General features: G+C 42.1%; 2 protein-coding genes across 11 annotated transcripts in view; both read right to left on the reverse strand.

The window, feature by feature from the left end:
* Positions 1-1,130, reverse strand: part of jakmip1 (janus kinase and microtubule interacting protein 1) — a 48,865-nt gene extending 47,735 nt beyond the window's left edge. For 3 of the 7 annotated variants that reach the window (XM_054791101.1, XM_054791096.1, XM_054791098.1), the window contains exon 1: positions 434-810. The gene's annotated coding sequence lies outside the window, so the exon portion shown is untranslated. The other 4 variants (XM_054791097.1, XM_054791099.1, XM_054791104.1 and 1 more) reach the window with 3 other exon arrangements.
* Positions 1,131-1,877: 747 nt separating this feature from the next.
* The window catches only part of LOC129189466 (serine/threonine-protein phosphatase 2A 55 kDa regulatory subunit B gamma isoform), a 32,035-nt gene continuing 13,363 nt past the window's right edge, over positions 1,878-20,549 (reverse strand). For 3 of the 4 annotated variants that reach the window (XM_054791139.1, XM_054791138.1, XM_054791137.1), the window contains 8 exons: positions 15,534-15,631; positions 15,096-15,261; positions 11,706-11,818; positions 11,140-11,317; positions 9,746-9,910; positions 8,388-8,557; positions 5,392-5,483; positions 1,878-3,340 (listed from right to left, as the gene is read on the reverse strand). In XM_054791139.1, the coding sequence (XP_054647114.1) occupies positions 3,043-3,340; positions 5,392-5,483; positions 8,388-8,557; positions 9,746-9,910; positions 11,140-11,317; positions 11,706-11,818; positions 15,096-15,261; positions 15,534-15,631 (1,280 nt within the window). In that variant the 3' untranslated portion in view covers positions 1,878-3,042. Of the gene's footprint in view, positions 3,946-5,391; positions 5,484-8,387; positions 8,558-9,745; positions 9,911-11,139; positions 11,318-11,705; positions 11,819-15,095; positions 15,262-15,533; positions 15,632-20,549 lie in introns of all 4 variants that reach the window. The other variant, XM_054791141.1, reaches the window with a different exon arrangement.

Below are 20,549 nucleotides of genomic sequence, written 5' to 3' on the forward strand. Positions count from 1 at the left end.
CATATTGTCATGATTTTTACGTTGGAAAATAAGGGACGTTTTCCGGAAAATTTGAAATTCTCCAGTCGGGGCTTTCCACCCTGTTGCACCTTGTCACATACAGTACCGCAGAGGATTTTGTTTTTATTACTGACGGATTAACATGGAATATTTACACGAAACAATTTAAATGGGAAAGAGACTGAAAGAAGGGCAAACTATGGGAGTTTTGCGTGCAAACCTGGCGGGTTGACAGATTACGCAGGACACCCCATGGAACTTAGTAGTGCTAACAAGTGTGAATACGAAAAAATTATCCCATTTCCTCAGCAAGGTCCTTAAAATCCTCTTGGAACATAATTATTACCTAAGAAGTGAATCATCCCAACACTTTTATAGTAATTGATAAGAATATTAAGCAACATTTAATATACTTTACTGCTTTGATACTCACATCTCTGTGGTGAAAAGCGTCACTCACAGGCTCAGCTTCATCGACAGCAGTGAACCTGTCAAGAGCGTTTGGCTCTCTTGTCGTGTGTCACTTGAGACTATCGAAAAGGTTGACACCTTTGATAGTTTTGATAAAAACTGTTTACTTTCCCCTCCTCCGGTCCACTCAGCTAACACCGCGCCAACAACTTTGTTTTGCCAGCGTCTTCCTGTATCAGTCTGCACATGCTCAGTAACATGGAATAGTCCATTGCATGAGAAAGGAGGGAGGAACAGTCGAAACGATCATTGTAGATTAAACACGTGAATTATAGGGAAAGTTCTGATTTTTTTAAATGAAGTTGCATGACATCCCCATCAGCAGTGTAGTGCATCAATGGTGACTTACCCTCCACTTTGTCCTGTTAGCCCAGTTCTGGTCGGATTTGATGATGAGGAACGTAGTTCCGGTTAGCTGGTGGGGCCACTTAAGTAAAGAGTTTGGCTTCTCAAAACAATATGCGTTCAAAAGAGTAACACAGTTGAACAAAAATGAGTCCTGGAATACATCAGACCTCACAATAGCTCGGTGTTACTTACTCTCCCGTCGTATCACTGCGCGGTCGCCTGTCCATTGTCGTGTATGTGTTCCACAGTGTTTACATGCACCGATGAAGACTGCTGCGATGCAAGACCGCTTTGGAACAACATACATAACACTGGACAGGCGACAGCGGGCAGTCATTAAAAAAACAACAACATAATTAATCAAAAATAAATTAAAAATATATGTATATTTTTTAAATGGTGTCTTTTTAATGTGCATTATTTCAAATCTTTCATGGGCCACTTAACACGAAATGGCGGGTTGAGTTCTATACCTGTGTTTTAGGGTGTTGAGCCAAAATCATCACCAAATTTGGTACACTCCTCTAGGGAACTGCCAAGCACATGTATGTCAAATTTGAGCAAGATTGGTTCAAAAACACGACGGCCATCAAGCAAAACCGACAGGAACAGTACTTAACGCATTACATTTATATAGCACTTAATAATAATAACGGATTACATTTGTATAGCGCTTTGCAAGGTACTCAAAGCGCTTCACATTGAACCTATTATTCATTCACTCCTCAGTCACACGCTGGTGGTGGTGAACTACATCTGTGGCCTCTCCGACCCCCACCAAACATTCATTCGCATTCATACACCAGTGTGGGCAGCACTGGAGGGAAGGTGGGTGAAGTGTCTTGCCCAGGGACACGACAACAGCGACTGGGTGGAGGAAGCAGGGATAGAACAAACAAGCCTGGCCGACCCGCTCTACCTCCCCAGCCACTAATTGTGCACTAGCATGTCTTCTAAAGCGTTTTGAACAAAACCCAAACAGGGACACACAGCAAGTCAACAAAATTCCATTTTTCCACATGACTTAAAGTAATACAACAGGCACACGATCACAGTCAATGGGTGCAATTATTGAAATCTTTATTCCAAAAAAAAAACCCCAACATTTTTTTGTACCTGTCTTTTTGACAAGTTTGTCATCAACATACATGAAAAAAAAAACAAAAATATGCAAAAAATTGTTGACATTAGCTTAGTCAGCACATGGAGAAAACTGGACATTTCTTTTCATTATTCAAAAAGGGAAATAAAAGAATAAATTGTTCTCCAAAAATAAAGTGTTCTGCACATTAGCAAAGTAATCAGTGAGGAAGGCTGAAGAGATGATAGAAGCATCTCTCTGCTGTCGCTTTGGAGGCAATCATCTGGTAAATCATCAAGTCCACAAGTCTGTTTATGGATTTTAAAAAAAACGGAGTTGGTACATACAGACATCATTTAGGCCCTTTTTTGACATAATCCGAAACATTCCGCATCCGGTTCTCCTTTTCACTGAGTGGGTTCTTGTTAACTTCATTCAAATATGAACTTGTAAGTGGAAGAACCCAACACTTGGTAAACATGCGTCAGCGTCCAAAGACGCGCATAAAGGTAAAGAGAGCTCGGTCATCTGTGGTTTCCTCGTGCTGTAAGCGTTTGTACAGCTGGGTCTAAATGGTTAAGTAAGAAGGCAGCCAAGTCCGTTAGTCAGTCTACAGTATAGGCTAAGTCTGTTGGACATGCAGCATCATTTTGCTTCTTTTTTTTTTTGCTTTCATTGTATTAAAGTAGAACAAAATGCAGCCCCAGATGCAGAATCTGTGAGAAGATCTGCACATTCGTGTGGAGGAGATACCTGTGTGCGTCCACACGTTATGGCGGGAATTCTGCTTCTGTCTGCGAAGGAGCATCATGAGCCCAGCTTATATCCAGGTCTCGGTGGGGGGGAGGGTCTCGTATGCGTCCTTAGACATCATCACACAGAAGAAGTTACAAAAACAACAGTGGGGGTGGTGGAACTGAAATGAACCATCCAGCCAGTGACACAAATAAGGAAAAGGAAAAGGAGTATATGGCTAAAAAGTGAGGAAAGAAAGAATAACATGTAAACATCTCTCCATCTCCATCATCCCATCCTCTCGCCTGCTTGAGGTCCTTCCAGTTCTCAGAGGTTGATGACGTGACATAAGACATATACTCTTTCGGCTTCCTGTGTGTACATTCTGGCATAGTTGTGCGTCCGCCTCACGAGTGCATCTCTGAGTTGAGTTTGTCCTGGAAGATGTACAGGTTGTTGGTGGCGGCGATGGCGATGATGTTCTCCGCCGGGTGCCAAGCCGTGTGCAGGATTTTCTTGGTGAAGTCCAGGCTGTCCACGCTGATGTCGTCCTTCCGCCGCTTCCCGCCGGCGGCGCACACTCTCCGCGGCTTGAGGACGGCCCGAGGTTTGCTGCTTTCGCGGGACGCCTCCAGGGTCACGTCGCGCTTGGTGTTGCGGTCGAACATGCGGAAGAAGTTGTTGTAGGCTCCTGTCATGATCACGCTACACACACACACACACACACACACACGAGACACGTTGTTTATATTCCAGGGGCTTGATGGGGATGATGTAGTGGTTCACATAGTTAGTCCAGGCTGCGGTCTGCCTTTTACCCCAAGTCAGCATTCTTGGGGGTCCTAGTCCATCCTGTAATGCTTCATTTGCTCCAGCTGCTTTGAAACAGGCACGAGTAAATGTGCTCATTTTTAAATATCATTAACTGAATGAGAGAATCACTCTGTGAATGTTCTGAACTCCTGTTTCCATGCCATTGTTACACTGAGCAGAGCACCATAGACGAGCTCTGCATGGATGTTGCTCAAGAAGTGGATTTACTTCTCCGAGTCTTTTTGGAGTAGAAGACGACAAAATATCAGGAGAATATCGACGGAGGTGAGTCATGTCTGTCGAAATATTCAGATACTATGTTGGCTTGTCGTCAAAGCTCACTTCTGGTCACGTGACGGCGACGAGGCGGCGGTGGGTCGGTGACGTTTCCGTATTGCCTGTCTACACGGCAACGACAAGCCGCCGTTTTCAGATTTTCCCATTCAAAAAATACTGTTTCAGGTCACCCAGAATGCCGTTTCCGTGTGGATGGGAGTCTGAAACGATAGAACGATAGCTGTGTTGACCGGAAAACCTTTCTGTGTGGGTAGCCCCAAGAGGCCGACAGGAGGGTTCACTCTGTCCGTTCAATCCACTATAGAACCACGATAGACTAGAGACACTGCAGAGTGAATCCTCTTCTCATCCAGCCTGTTTGGTCCAGCGAACCAAACTGCTACTACCTGCGAACCTTTTGGGCATTTCCACCATAATGTTTGACGGTTCTGTGGGCACGTCATAATATCTTTCAAGAGTGCTACATCCCCCTGAAAGATGTTGTACAGTTCTTGACTTTTCAGACTCTGTGAAAACTCTTTTCTGGCCCATTTTGCCAGAGGAAAAGAAGCTGTCTAGTAATTGTGCACACAGTTTTCCACACCAGACGCATGACAAAGTCAATGGGTCAGTTTTTCTCATTCCTGCTGTTGCTGACTATTGTGCTCCGGTTGAGTAAAACCACTTGATCAAGCCGTTTCTAAAATTCCATGCTAACAGTATCGGAGGATTTTCAAGGCTGCAATATCGGAAGCGTCTTGGAAGTGGAAAAAGTTTGTTTTTTTGCACCTGATCCCAGGAAAGCCCTATGAGGCTGACAACCTGAATGGTTTTACATATCTATCTGGGCAAAGAGCTGATCGAAACTGCTTGGAAAATGGTGGGTACTGGCAGGTGACTGGACAACAAACAATTACCATAATAAATTGGTGACCCTTAACCTGTAAAATATCATTGTTCTTTGTGCGACACGTTTGGTCGTTCTGATAAAACTGCTGCCATGTTAGCATTCAGGCTAACAAGCATCCAGTTTCATTTTGCCAGCTGCAGCATGTAAACGATGCTGATTGATATGCAAATTCTTGTTGAGTGGCCCTCATTGACTGAGTTAAAAGCTGGACAAGATGAACTGATTCCACTCAATTTCTTCACCCTTCTGCCTCACAAGTTAATACATTTCTCTGTAGCACATTATTATCATTTATTTATTTGTGGCAGCCCACCACAAATAGACTTGGTCTGCCAGAGAATAAGAAGACGGAGCAGGAGGGTTCAGTGGCGCCGACTTAGCGACTGTCACTATATTGAGCAAGTAATCAGACGCCTCTAGATGCTGTTTTTCAAAAAAAGCAAAGAGCAACAAATTGAGTGAAGAGACTTTTGGAGAGTCTGACCTGACAAAGTGCTGCGGTGGGCCCCTCCCCCATCTAAAGCACTCACAGGCAGCTCTGCCTTGTTCGTTTAGCGGCAGAAGAAAAGCTCACCAGCAGCTTTTTGCTTGTCATATTTTTTTTACTCACTTTTGACACATGCGTCATAGCCAATTATGCAAATTCAACAACTGCTTGCAACCCACCGCACCACAGATAGATTGTGGTCCTGTGGGGAATACTGACACATCTACATTATCTGGATTGGACGGAGGTTTTAAACAAACAAGCACGCACCTGTCCGAGCCGTTCCAGGCACACTCAAACTTGTCGAAGATGCAGTCGTTTTCATAAAGGGAGCACAACTTGCTGCGGAGGTAATCGTGGACCTGGGGGCACGTAAACAAACGGCACACGCAGATTAAAAATCAATCTCATACACGACTGCTTCATTTGGGTATCGACTGCAGGCGTACTAAAAATAGAAGGTGGAGAGAAGGACACACACACACACACACACACAAGTACACACAGAATAAACATATTAATGGTTGTAACACAAACCTCCCTTAAGGCATCGCTAATAAGACACAACACCCTCCGTCCCTCAGCAATATGAAGAACCAGGAGTACATTTTAATCCATACCTCCATCAACATTCAGCTATTATCCCACACTAAGGCCATGGTAACACACACACACACACACACACACACACACACACACACACACACTGACTGACTAATAATTCCTTCTCCCCTGTGATTTCATTCCAACCTGCCTGTGTCAGCAGTGTGTGTCCGCTGCGAGGGGCTGAAATGTACACCTTCTCCAGCCCTGATTTCACATTCTGCATCAAGTCAGCAGTCAATACATGGTCAGGCTGAGGTTGCATTGTTGCTTTCCATCAAAATCTGGTGACTTTTGTTTTCCCCAGGGGTTCTATTTGACTTCCATTTACTAGTATATTCTTTTATGATCATGTGCCAAAAATCCTGTTGAAACGAGTGAGAGGGTAGTTTTCCCCTCTCCCTTACAGCTGGACCAAAAACAAGACATTTTGACTCTCCCCGTTTCCTCAAGTCACCTTGCTGTGGTTATTGCCGTCCTTCTGCCACATCCTAAAAGTCTTCCTCTCGTCGCACTCTCAGCCAAGCCCTCACACGCCTCTTTCCCTGCCTCTCTTCCTCCTCCTCCTCCCTGCTGCATTGCAGATCTAAGCGTTGGGCACTCGGCGAAGTAGCCCTTCTTCCTGCTACACTTCACCAGACTGTAAATAGCACCTCCTCATCCTCCTGGGACCCTCACACAGCCTACGATCACCTTGATGCCCTTGGTGGGAGTAAGAATCACACATTCATTCATCACCAGCATTGTTAAAAAAAGAAAAGAATAATCATTTTAAAAAAAGTAATCAGTCACACACTAAAGTGTTGTACATACGCTTTATCGCTTCAGATTTTCAATTCCCTTCCATGTATCCATGTATCCATGTATCCATGTATCCATGTATCCATGTATCCCTCACACTCATTTTAAAACTCATCGACGTGAACATTTAAAAGACATTTTGGTAGTTTTGTTATCATTTTCTTGAGGGGGGTGTACTAAGAAGTTAGATGTATTTCAGGACAAAAATGCATCTCAGCTTTGTCACATGGGTGAAAAAGCACATTAGTATGAATTTTTCCCATTTTTGCTATTATTGTTTTTAAATACGCCGAGTATTGCATTTTTTCTTTAATAATCCGTGTCAATTTTCTTTTTGTAATATTTTGACTTTATACCCATATTATAGCTATCAAACCACAAAGTGGCGAGGGACGACTGTGTATATTTTTCATTTAAAGGCAAAGCTTTGCATTGTTAGTTATTGGTATCAACATTTCAGCTTTTTCTCATTGCACTATGCCCTTTGCTCCACTTTTCATATTTTTGCTGTTTTTTTGTCTAATTTTATTTCTACATTGTGCCACGGGCCAATAAAAAAACGAGCCACAGGTCGAAAGTGGTCCCTGGGCCGCACTTTGGATACCACTGCCTTTATAGCTTTATAGCTTTCCCCAGCGCATGAAGCAACATCCACTCTGTAGTTTAGCTTGCTAGCTTCCTTCGTCGCTAGCGAGCAATGGTAATTAAACAGGAAGAGGAATGTTACTGCAGCTGGAACCGGTCAAAGGGTTAACAATAGTCATTTTTATTGAAAATGTTGATCCAAAATCGCAGGAGAAGGCGTTTCACGGAGGTGGGCTGACCGTAGTACACAGACAGGAAATAATCTACCACATGCCGACCAATCACAGCCTTAACTGGCCACAGCTCAAGATTTTTTTGGGAGGTACATGTCTTGAGACTGACCTTGAAACTGAAACTGATGACATGCAACAAAAAGCATACCGGGAGGCAAGCCAACTGTACAGTCGTCTCTCATTTATCGTGGTTAATTGATTTTTTGACAGACCCGACCACGATAAGTGAATTTCCACCAAGTAGGATTCAGTATTAATAAATGGAGTATTTTCGTAGTCAGAGCATCCATCCATCCATCCATCATCTATGATGCTTCTCCTCACCAGGGTCGCGGGGGCATGCTGGAGCCCATCCCAGCTGACTTTGGGCGACAGGCGGGGTACACCCTGGACTGGTCACCAGCCAATCGCAAGGCACATATAGAAAAACAATCTTTCACACTCACATTCATACATATGGACAATTTAGAGTCACCAATAGAAAACATATTTAAATATGTTTTTAAAACCATTGTTAGAGCCCTTCAGACATGAAAGAATACCCCTATAGTCACCTTTACACTCCTATTATGCTTTGTTTACAACACATTGCTAATGCACAGGCTATGAGATCACTGCATGGACGGCCACGACTTTGCACATAGCATTCTACTCAGCTAACTAGTTAGCTTCTAATTTATTTATTCAAAATTTAAGAAAGGGATTCATACAAAGTGGGGAAGAAGGACAAAGGATGAAGCCACAAACTTACCACTTCCACATGGAATAGGAGGAGAACCTTTTTCCACTCTATCAAGTCGGACATGCCATGGCTGACTACCCCAGAATACTACATATAACTTGTCTTTCAATATATCTTGACTAATAATGGGCTAGTCAACTAGGAAACAACAATCAGTTGTTAATAATTCATTTTGGAAAAATCACGACAGAGTGAAGGAGCGATGTTCCAACCGTGAGGGACGACTGTACAAGCACTGTCTTGAAGTATCATGAGCCACTTCAATCGCTCCACTGATTTGAATACATTCCACGTTGACTCACCTGGTAGGTCTCCAGGGGCTTGCTCTCCATGTTGAGGTCCCACACTTTGGCAGTCAGGTAGTCTCTGGTGAGCAGGTAGCGCCCGCTGTGGCTGAACTTGACGTCGGACACGGAGGAGATGATCTCGGAGAAGAAGGAGCGAGCGCTGGGGTCCTCCGGCTCCTCAAACACTGCGGGAGAGGACGTTAACGGTTGAGTGGTGTGGTGACAAAAACTACACTACCGGTCAAAAGTTTTAGAACACTCCACTTTCTGTGGCGGGAAACCCTCAATTTTTAAGTGTTGAGATGGTCTGTCTCTCTTCCATTCTTAATTCCCTTTCTTCTTGCTATTTTTGTAGCAACAAATTACGTTCTCCGGTACAATGCTGTTCATCTGATGTTCGCGAGGGTATCGTACTAAAGTGTGTTCAGAACGCTGTTTTTACGCAGACAGAGGAGGTACTAAGTACTCCAGATCTTGGACCGCCTGTAGAATGACTGGCACCAACTGCCAAGGCTTGATCAACCTGCGTTTCCGCAGAACAGCTTTAAATTGTCGACTCATTTTGTGGTGCCTGAACCAGGCCTTTGTGTAGCATTCTGAAAGCACATTCTTTTTCAGTTTTGGGTAACCTTACCTGTTTTTAACCTCTGGCACTTCACCGCTTACCTTTGTACCGGACTTGACCGACTTCAATTTCAATAAGTAACTAAAACAATTGTGGTGTTTTAACCGGTAGTGAAGGTAAATGTGTGAATCGTGACACAAAGTATTTAAGAAGAATGAATATAATCCACAAATACTGTGAGGGTATTCATTGACAGGTACCGATGCTGCAGATAGATGCTGAAAATAACTACTTGCTTCCTTTTTAAAAAATATAATAATACATCACCTCTGGCTGGAGAAAAGTTAACCAGCAGACTACAAACTAATGGATACAGAAGGTCTCATTCATTCTAGTCCTTGAAGGAAAGCATGTTTTTAAGGGGGAAAAAAAACATACTTTATCTCACTCATTAAAAAGAAAATAACCACTAACGAACCATACTGCACGGCGCTGCGGTACCGATCAGTAGCAATATAGGTAACAGCTCTTACTTAACTCAAACTAATGTCAGGTCACATCTTGTGTCATGAATGAACGCTTGATGCTTCTTCTTTGGCTGTGATGCCACTGCTTGTGCAAAATAACGACAACTACTGCAATATGCAGTAAGTTATCGAAAAAGTGGCATATTTATTTGCAACAAATTAGGAGCATTAGAGGTATTAAAAGAAGGCTCAACTCAACATTATCGACCATTTTTCAAAATGTGCTCCAGAAAAATTCCATGACTACATTTAGAGGAGAGTATCTCCGCAGGTTTACTCACATTTGGAGTGTCGGTCGCACAGCGCCGCTTCTCTCATGTCACAGAGGCGCAAGGTGCCTTTGCTGCTGCTGTAGACAAACAGGTTACAGTGGTGGGGGTGAAACTCGGCCGCTGTGATCACCTCTGTCAGATCCTCCATGTTGGCTGGCTTGATGTCCACAATGTCTGAGAACAAAAAGGGGCTCAGGAAACCAAAACAGTCAGCTTATCAGGATTTTTTTTTTTTTGCACATTCTTCCATGAATCCCTTGGTTTTACCCACTAAATGAGTCCCTGAGAAACTAATTAGAAATCCACACAAGTCTATAATAAATACAAGGAGAAGTATTATGTAAATGTAATCGCCAAGCGACCCCACATATATTGTCACAGGAGAAAAAAAATGCAAAAGCAATATAAATATAGATTGTGAGAAAATGTATTTGACAGTCAGATCATTTGTAATATTATAAATCCCGCCCGGGTCAGGACTGTGGCAATACTGTGCACTACTGGGTCGCAATAAAGCCCAGAAAGCATCTGAAATATTTATGCAGCTTTTGAATTATTCATTAAGATACATTTTCACTCTCCAAGAATAATAATCCCCCTCCCCCAGTGCGGTGATTCTTTGTGCAGCAAAGTGAAATTCATGGTGTATGTTAGATTATTTTGCATGTTAATAAATGGCGTACATCCCAGTGCATCTCAGTACATTTGAATACATTGCCGACGTTATTTCATTTCAGGAGTTCAATTCAGACTAAGAGACCAATTGAAGCAGTGGTGTCCGATGTGTAATCTAACGAGAAAAATCATAATTTTATGAGAATGTCATACTATTATCAGAAAAAATATCATCATTTTAGTAGCATGAAGTTGAAATATAAAAAAAAAAAGGACAGAATTTTTTTTTAAGGCGTAATATTATGAGACATGAGACACAAACAGAACAACAAATAAAGTTGTCATTTTTGGAAAATTAGTTTGCTGAGAATAAAGTCAAAACTTTATGGTAATAAACTCATAATGACGGGAAGAAAATGTATCAGAGAAGTGGAAAAAACTGTTGGAATTTTACAGGAATAAAGTCGAAATATTAAGAGAAAAAAGTCGTATTCTAACAAGAATAAAAAGTTGCAAACAAAACAAAATAAAGTTGTACTTTGGAAAATTATGTTGGGCAACAAGCTATAATATGATGGGAATACAGTCAACATTTTATGGAAATAAAGTCATAATATTATGAGAAGCAAATTTACAAAGATTATTTAACAACAAAGTTGAAATTAGACTAATAAAATAAATGAACTTTTCAGAGCTATTCTAATTTATTGAGACATTTGGTTACATTTCTGCATGATTGTGGGCACTCGTGTTGTTTTGAGTTGCCAAACAAAGCCAACAAAGGATACTGAAGCTGCGGTCGGTGATGTCCAGATGCCAAAGGTTGATCCTCAGGTCATCGGCCGACATGTATGTTTCGTGGTCGGAGTTGACCGAGATGGAGTTGACGTGGTAGGTGTGGGCGTTGGCAAACACTCGCCGCGGGCTCACCTCCACCATTAAGTCCATGGGCTTCAAAACAGGCACCTTGGAAAACACACAGGGATTTACCATCTGATGTGACTGATTAGGAGAAGACAAATGGAATAAATACACATGGTAGATTCCATTTAAGCAATTTTATTGTGTCATGAATTAATATTTAACATCCTGTCTCCACTGGCATTAATAATAGATTTCATGCCGGAGCCCAAATTCATTAGTTCTCGTAGAGTGCCAGTGCCGCTCTTCACATTTGGTACGTTTGTACTATCACACAATTTATGTGTTCAACGTTGTTCAGTGCCATCACCCACTCATGCCCACTATTTGACTAATTCAGATGGAGTACAGATGTTGTGTGGCTGTTCGCTACAGCTGGAATAACCGACTCACATCTGCATATATACACACACCCACACGCAGATACACTGACCTGTAGGGAGGTGACAGTGGAGATGTCCTTGATGCGACCCTCCTCATCTTTCAGGTTGTATCCCTCCGGCCGTTTGTCTCGCTCGCTCACCTTCCACAACTTAATGGTTTTATCTGGTAAAAGGAGGCCATTCAGCAGTCAGATAACAACTGAGGCTATGTGGAAAGAGCAAGCTTTGGATGAATATAGTAAAACTCAAACGTTAAAACACTATATTGCCCCCCAAACTGAACATTTTTGGTAAATTAATACCTGGAGGATGTATGCCACACACCTTACTAACAGGCAACGGAAACCATCATTTTCCTTGGGCCAATGAGTGAACAAAATGCTTATAATGGGAGAACAAACATGCAGGTAGAAGAAAATGCATGCATGAATGGATGGATGAATGGATGGATGAAAATATTGAAATTCCATACTACAGACTAACCTCACATCTTGCTAATTTTCATACAATACAGGCCAAAGGTTTGGACACACCTTCTCATTCAATGCATTTTTTTTTAATTTTCATTTTCATTATTCTTATTTACTTTGTAGATTCTTAAAACTATAAATGAACATGTGTGGAATTACTGTATGTACTTAGCAAAAAAGTGTGAAATAACTCTAAAGATGTCTTGTGTTTTAGATTCCTCCAAGTAGCTCAAAATAGCTGATTTGATAGCTTTGCAACCCCTTGGTGTTCTCTCAAGGAGCTTCATGAGGTAGTCACCTGAAATGGTTTTCACTTCACTGGTGTGACTTGTCGGGGTAATTTCTTGCCTTATTAACGGGGTTGGGACCATGGGGCCTTTTGGCCTGTGCTGCACCTGCATTCCCGTGGTAAGCTTTGTAACCTTCATCAACCCTGACAGTAGTCCAGCAGTGGCGTTATCGAACGCTAAAGGCCGGAGTCTACAATTCTAAACAATGTTGCACTTAAATAAACCAGTAAGTGCACATTCAGGCTAAACCTGTACTTTTTCAAAGCACTCATACGCTTTGACACTTAGGGGTGTCACAAGATTAAAAAGTGACAATATTTCTTGTTTAGAGAAAAGTTGTCTCTCGGAAACAGGTCATCCAGAAGTCAATCAGACTGTGAACTATGGCACCACTACTGTGAATGATAATGCACGTAATATGGAAGTGACAGTGCAAGAGGCAGGATAGAAACAGCACATTAAGTGCTTTGTGCACACTATAAACCTTGCCATCCAACCCACTTCGGTGTTTGTAGCGTCATTCAGTGGGTGTTTTTTTTCATTGGACTTCAACAGCTGCGGCGGTGTTAATGTCCAAGCAGAAGCTGTAGTATTTACTTCCGCCAAGCGCAAGCGCAAGTTTTTGCGAATCACAACATGGAGGGAACTATGGCACTTGGCGGAGTTCTACATTTGATCAAACTCACTTAAGATTTGTCAGATCAGAACACGATCGCTGCATATGACTACTATCAAAACATTCTTTTTAGCGGAAACATAAAGCTAATCAACTGCAACCTGCAATCTATTTTACATGTGTCTTTTCAGAACTACCCGTCAACATAAGTGGTTAATAGTAGCAGCTACAACTGCCGTCATTATTTATATTTATATTTAATTTGTAGAATTTTTAGTTTTTTGTTTGTTTGTGGAAAAAAGTTCAACATTATGCTTCGGTCATGCATGTAAAGTGATGAAACATTTCAAAATGCACCTGCATTGTTTTGTGACTCAACTGAATTTAAAAAGTCTGTTTGTCCAGTCCTATATTTTGTCACTGTAGTTTTCTTAAAAGTAATGTTCAAATATCATCTCGTCTCGTCTTCGTGAACCCAATATCTTGTATCGTCTTATGAGCTGAGCGTACAGTCCGTGACACCCTTATTAGACACTGAGATAAAAAGGTGGGTCTTCTTCCAAGAAATCGCATGCAGTACAAAAATGACATCCAGAAAATCCTCTTGCGCAATGCAAAGCTAATAAATCTCTTTATCTGAGGGAAAATCTACTTAGGTGCTGTAACTCCCGATTCCAGTGTAGCCTTAATACCATTTATTCCTCACATGACCGTTGAGTCACAAACCTTAAACGTTGTGGGCAAAAAACCCTGACTCATTCAATTACGTAGCTGGCAGGGGTGTCATGAGACACTCAACTCACAAGACGAGACGATGCACGAGGTTGGGTCTACGACAATGACAAGACGAGATTTTAACATTAATTTTAAGAAAAGCACAATGAAAAAATCTAATTATTTTATTTATCAGAGTCACAAAACAATGCAGGTGCTTTTTGAAATGTTTATATTGTCCCACAAATTGACGTTAAACTATATTATTGTCAACATTTTTTGAGACCAAATAAACCACTGGTATAACATATAATAACAATAAATAATAATATATAATGATAATGTAAAATTCCCTTTAATATGTCAGCTTTCACACTGTAAAGTTGCACAATTGGCGTTCATACTGTGTCATATTGGTGTCAACATTTTAGCTGTTTCTGGGTACGTTCTGCATTTTTGCTCCATTTTTCCACTTTTGCAATCTTATTTATCTTATTTTTGCAATGGGTCACGTTCCACAGACGGCCCTCGCGCCACTCTTTGGACACCCGTTTGTGTTCGGCGAGCCAGACTGTCTGGGTTTCGCCAAGAACGCGAAGTGTCGCCAGTGTGTCCAAACTCTGCCTTCTTGGCTCTGTGGAGGTACATTATAGAGGGGTTGATGCAGCTTTCAGACCAGCATTGCACAGCGATACTTATGTACAACTGGAGGTGCAAGAGCGGATACTTCAAGCAAGAAACATGTCCTGACTTTCACTTTTAATGCGCACCCCTTCTTACTAAATCAAGCGACTATGTCGCTAAATTGTCGATAGGGATCTCTACATATTCTACATATGAGGTGTGTTATGAAGCTGGTGTGTAAAGTGTACTCAGCCAAATAACAAATAAACTTAAATAGAACTGCTCACTGATTAATTGTGGAGACAAGTCCGAACAGCTGCGTGTTTTGATCTGACAAATCTTAAGTAACTTTCACCACATGTAGAATTACTACAGCTTCTGTTTGGCGATAGCTGTCCCTACCAGCCATTTTTGGCTCCCAGAATGTTCGACGATGGATAAAACAGCCACACGTCACTCGCTGACGTTGGGAACTCCAAGGTAGGTTGGATTGCAAGGTCTATAGTGTGCGTTAAGCACTTAATGTGCAGCTCCAATAACGCCTTGGGCACTGCCACTTCCATAGTACTACGTATTATCATTCATAGTAGCAATGCCATAGTTCACAATCTGATTGGCTTGTGGCTGCCCTGTTCTCCCGAGACAGATTTTCTCCGAACGAGAAATTTCGTCACGTTTTAATCTTGTGACACCCCTACTAGCTCGTGATGTTATGGCGAAACCCACCATTGGTAGAGAGAAGAAAGTGCGCAGCATTCTGCTGAGGCAGCCATCGGATCTTATTGATCTTCTCTTCGATCTCCAAACTCTTAAGGTAGTCAAACTCAGGCTCATGACTCTGGAAAGTGCTGTAGACGTTGTACTCGCCCTGGGAGAACAGCTCGGTTTTGCTCTGTAGACGGGGGGGGGGTGATGGTGCGTAGAAGAGAGAAAAGGCGAGGAGGGGTAGTGGCTTAGTCAAAACAGCATGTGTACCATCACTGAAATCCATCTGGAAGAAACAGCGTGGTGCCTACTCTGCACAACTGCAATGATGCATGCTTGCATCAAGCAGAAGCATCAACTATTTATCAAACTAGACAGTAGCTGGAGGGGGACCAGGTTTTGTGTGGCAAATAATGTGAAACTGGTCTAATTGTGTGTATGTGAGGGTGTGACCTCTACCTCAGGTTCCCTCTGAAAGATGACCACTCGGCCCCCCTTATCCCCAGTGGCCAGGAGCTCTCCCGTGTGATTGAACTCAACAGTGGAGATGATGTCAGCTGCATGGGGACAGAGAGAGAAACAAAGATGGAGGGGTCATCGGGGGTGTTGTATGAAGCACAAGACAAAGGACATGAGTCATTGGAGCACACATCATCGACACAATTATGCAAGATTAGCCAACATGATAGTAAAATGTCAAGAAGGGGCGAGAGGATACAAAGATGCATCACAATAGCCAGCCACAGGTTTGCGTCACCATGATTCACACACATTGTGGCACGACAGCCCACGTGAGTAGTGTCACTTGAGCGATTGTCAATGTGTTTGACACAACAACTGAAAATGGACACTTCAGTGTGTTCATTTTCAGATTTTCATTCATGTCTCCGGTCACTAGCTCTGTGCCCCCGACCAGCAACTGGACCACTTGGCCTTTACAGCCTCTCAAAGGTACTTTGCATCACATGATAGACAGAATATGTAATTCACTGTTGAACGAAAGCACCTGAGGCTTGAAAGTAGCCTTCCACTTGCTTATACGAGCGCATGTTTCGGTCAAATTCCTTTCTTTCCGGTGCAGAGCTGCCGTGGAGGCTCTGCAATAATGGAGGATTAGCTTAGTATTAATTGATGTTTTCGTGGCCAAAGGGTAATTCTGTCCTCATACGACAACCAGAAGATTACCGGACACAAGATCAAGGAGTAGCGATATCAAGGGGGTGAGGGATAAGAGGGGAAAATCATGAGCATCTACAACATGACGGTTCGATCAAAATGAATAATTTCATAATTCTAATAATGTGCGGCATCACATTATTGCATAAAATTGAGTGTTTTGGTTTTTGGATTGTTAAATAATACTTTAGGTATGTCAGGGGTGTCCAAAGTGCGGCCCAAGGGCCGTTTGCAGCTTGTTGTTAATTGGCCCGTGGCACATTGTAGAAATAAAATTAAACTTAAAAAACCCAGCAAAAATGGAAAAATACAGCAAAAAGGCAAAATGTAAAGAGAAGAAGCTGAAATGTTGATACTAATAACTAATAATAAAACAAAGCTGTGTCTTTAAACATACATACTTTAAACATACACAAATACATTCAAAATATCAAAGCGGCCCCCCATATCATTTGATTTTCAGTATGCGGCCCTCGGTGGGAAAAGGTTTGGACACCCCTGAGGTGTGTCATATGCCTGAAACAATAAAATACATGATACACATTGGACGTAAAGTTGTGTTTACAGTCCCTCGCCACTTTGCGGTTTGAATTTCACAGCTTCATTCTATCACGGTTTTTCAAAATTATATTATATTCATTAATAAATCAAGCTGTTTTGTCGTTGAATACATTATTACTCAAGTATGCATATTGAAGCAAATGTTACCTATTTCTTCCCTAAATTAAGCATTTTCAAGCGTAAAAATGGTTCAATTCCTACCGTACACATTTCTAGCAACACAAACATTAATATTTATGTCTTAAGTAGCATATTTACTCTTATTATGTCTACTATATTGGGTAATACAAGTGTAAAGGTGACTATAGGGGTGTTACTTCATGCCTAGAGGGCTCTAATAATGTTAAAAAGAAGTTTACTTAGACGGTTGTGAACAGGTTTTCGTCTAACTGAAAATGTTTCATTTTTAAATGGAAGTAGTAGAAAAGGGGTGTGTGACTCAAAAAGAAGGTAAAGAAGCGCCAAATGAAGCACAGGTGCGCGATGGAATTGTGACATTGTTGTGTTCAATCGTGTGGCATTTTAATAGGAGTGAGTTGCATCATATAATGTTACATCATGCATACTGTCAATGCATTGTATTGTTGTTGGCAGTGTATCAAGATGTGTATGGCATTCGCCTCAGCGACGGAGGTGCACACCGCTAACAAATACACATTCAATTTTAAAATGGATCCTCCATAAAAAAAAGCAGAAATCAGCGCACACACACACACACACACACACACACACACACACACACACACACACACAAATCTATACTGAAAGCAACAACCTGCTCATAAAACTTGCTGAAGGCTACTTTTTGTGGCAAATGAAGTGAAAATGAATTGAAATAGGTCATAGATGAGCTTTAGAGATGACACTTATTTTTCAGACCGCCGGTGACAAAGGAGTCCGCTGAGTTTTGTTCGAAAAGGCAGACAGACCTCAATAAGCTGTGCTTGTAATAAAAGCAGAGCACGGGGGGAGCATCTACGGAGACTACGTTCAGATTCAAACGCTGCAGCTCTGCCAATTTTGTGGCAGCCTTGACTGAGACTGAATTGATGATGAGGGCAAGCTGGGACCGCTCCTCCGCCTCGACACCCAACCACCACGCAGCCTCACTCAGAACACACACACAGCTACGAGTGGTTACTGGTCCTTCTTCTACATTAGACATTGTGCTGATTTTCACTTTGGCTGGATTCCAGGCTTTTCTTATCTTTGTGGTTGTCTCTTCACATTCAAGCCTGACTCTCCTCCCTCCCCCACAAGCACTCTGCAGCCTGGCTTGTGGTGGTGATGCTGGCAGTGGTGAAATGGGAAGGATGGAGAGGGAAGCGGAGGTGGTGGAGGAAAGGAGGGTGGAGGGGTGGTGTGTGTGGTGTGGAGGGGCGGGGGGGGTCCTCCAGTGAGCAAGGTTGCCGTGGTAACAGGCTGAGCAGCAGCAGTACTCGACACGGTTAGCCGTATATGGCGCTCTGGTGGAGGAGGAAGTGGGATTAATCAATCCAGGAAGAAGAAGCGTGGTGGAATAATTGAGCCGCTTCAGTTTGTCCCACAAATAAAATGTCCAGAGACACACTACTTCCAGGAGACACACAATTATTGCAGGGTATTATTAGAATGCAGGCTGGCAGGCTAGGCTCTCGTGTGTGTGTGTGTGTGTGTGTGTGTGTGTGTGTGTGTGTGTGTGTGTGTGTGTGTGTGTGTGTGTCTGTGTGAGACAACAGCGCCCTCACACAATCACAGAGAAAGAGCTAAGCTAAGCAAAAGCGCCCGAGCGGCACAAGATGTAGCTGCATAAAATATGCAGTGCACGTTCTTCTCATCGTTGTCTGTTTAACAAACTGTGTCTCTTTCCACATCACATCCTTGTGCATATCTTTAACTTTGCCTCTTCTGATAGGCAAAGTTAAAACAGACAAATGCATCATCATGGGCAGTGTGTGTGTGTGTGTGTGTGTGTGTGTGTGTGTGTGTGAGAGAGAGAGAGAGAGACCGTCTGCAAGGTTGTCAGTCAGTTGTGTGGTAGTGTGTGTGCTCTAGCAAGCTAGCTGTGTGTCGGCCTCCCACAGCTCTTTAGCATCTTTAGCAGGCCGCACTGACTCACTGCCACACTGCTGTGTCCACACATGCAACACAACACATCACACAAACAGGAATAAACCCAACAACATGGAACACACAGAAACCTTATCTACAAGTATTTGTACGCAGTTGTGTGAACGCTGAGAGACAAGCATTGCACGCTAATGTGAGTTGCAAAGGTGTGGATTCGAGTTGCAATTTTGATGACTTTGGATTCAACTTGACAAAATCATCAAAGGCTTGTAACTTGACATCAATGACTCGGGACTTGGCTTGGACTTTAGTCTGATGACTTGAAAATACTTGAGATTTTCAGTGAGTGTGTTGAATAAAATGCGTCCTCACTGAAAGTATTCGACTAACGTCACCATTATTATGTCATTTCCAGCAGGACACCAAGTTTTCCCGCAGATTCTGCCTCACTGAATGCATTATCAAGCTCAAGTCAAGTTTAAGAACAAACAACGAGGGTTTTTGTGAGCGCCAGACTGCTGGAGAGTGGCAGTGATAAACACTGGGATATGTCAACATGCTACAAAGGATAATCTCATTACTCGCAAATTACAAGGGCATGCTGTTTTATTTGTTGAACACCGAACGGTGCTTATGACTTGTAAAGAGTCGAAAATTACAAGCCTATGACTTTGGACATGACTCGACCTGTCTCGTCTTGATTTGAGACTTGACTTGAGACTTACTTGAGACTTACAAAATACTGACTTTGTACGTTAGCCCGAAATTATTCTACAAATAAAGATCAAAGACACGATTTTGGCCCAAGAAGCAACAAAAGAGCAAGAATGCCATGGTGTTGCCGCAAAACACTAATTGTACAGAGGAACCTCTAAAGTTGAGGTCCGAATTTTGGGGGAATAAGAGTCGCAACAAATGGGGGTTTTAAGATGACCACAGAGCTCAGTTTAACAAACATCAAAGGACTAACTGCATTTTTGCAGCAAATATTTATCAGCCTCAAAACGGGTGTTAAAAGAAGAAAAACATGACAAGAGAAGACATATTTTCATAGAGCATAAAAAACCTGTTCACAACCTTCTAAATACAGGCGTTAACATCATTAGAGCCCTTTAGACATTCAATAACACCCCTATAGTCACCTTTACACTCTTTTACCCAATAAAGTAGCTATAATAAGAGTAAATAAGCCATTTAAGACATAAATAAAACTTGTGTTCCGGATGTGTTGAGGACAGAAAGTGATGTCAGGGGTTTAGAGTTGTGTTTTAGCTTAGCGTGGGTTAGAGACGCAACAAGTGTAGAATACGACATATTACAATTTGCATGCATCCTCTTAATGCCTTGTATTTGAATTTTAGTTAATTTAGTCATTTTTATGTTTGGAAATGCTTAACTTAGGCAAAAAAATATATGACATTTGCTTAAATATGTACTTTTTACAAACTTACAGGCCATATTCAACCACAAAACAACAAGCTGCAAAATTGGAACCGTGATGTGGACAGAGAAGAGTGTACAAGTTAAGGTGAAACTTGGAAAAGAATTCAAGACTGCGGACATATTGTGTTTGATGAGGTCTCACTCGCGGACCAGTATCATTATTGGCAGAAAAAAACTACACCAATATCGGACATCCCTATCATAACGTTTTTATGACAATTTGACCCTGGAATGAAATATTTCCAT

This window comes from Dunckerocampus dactyliophorus, chromosome 11 (assembly GCF_027744805.1).
Source record: "Dunckerocampus dactyliophorus isolate RoL2022-P2 chromosome 11, RoL_Ddac_1.1, whole genome shotgun sequence".
Lineage (NCBI taxonomy): Eukaryota > Metazoa > Chordata > Actinopteri > Syngnathiformes > Syngnathidae > Dunckerocampus > Dunckerocampus dactyliophorus.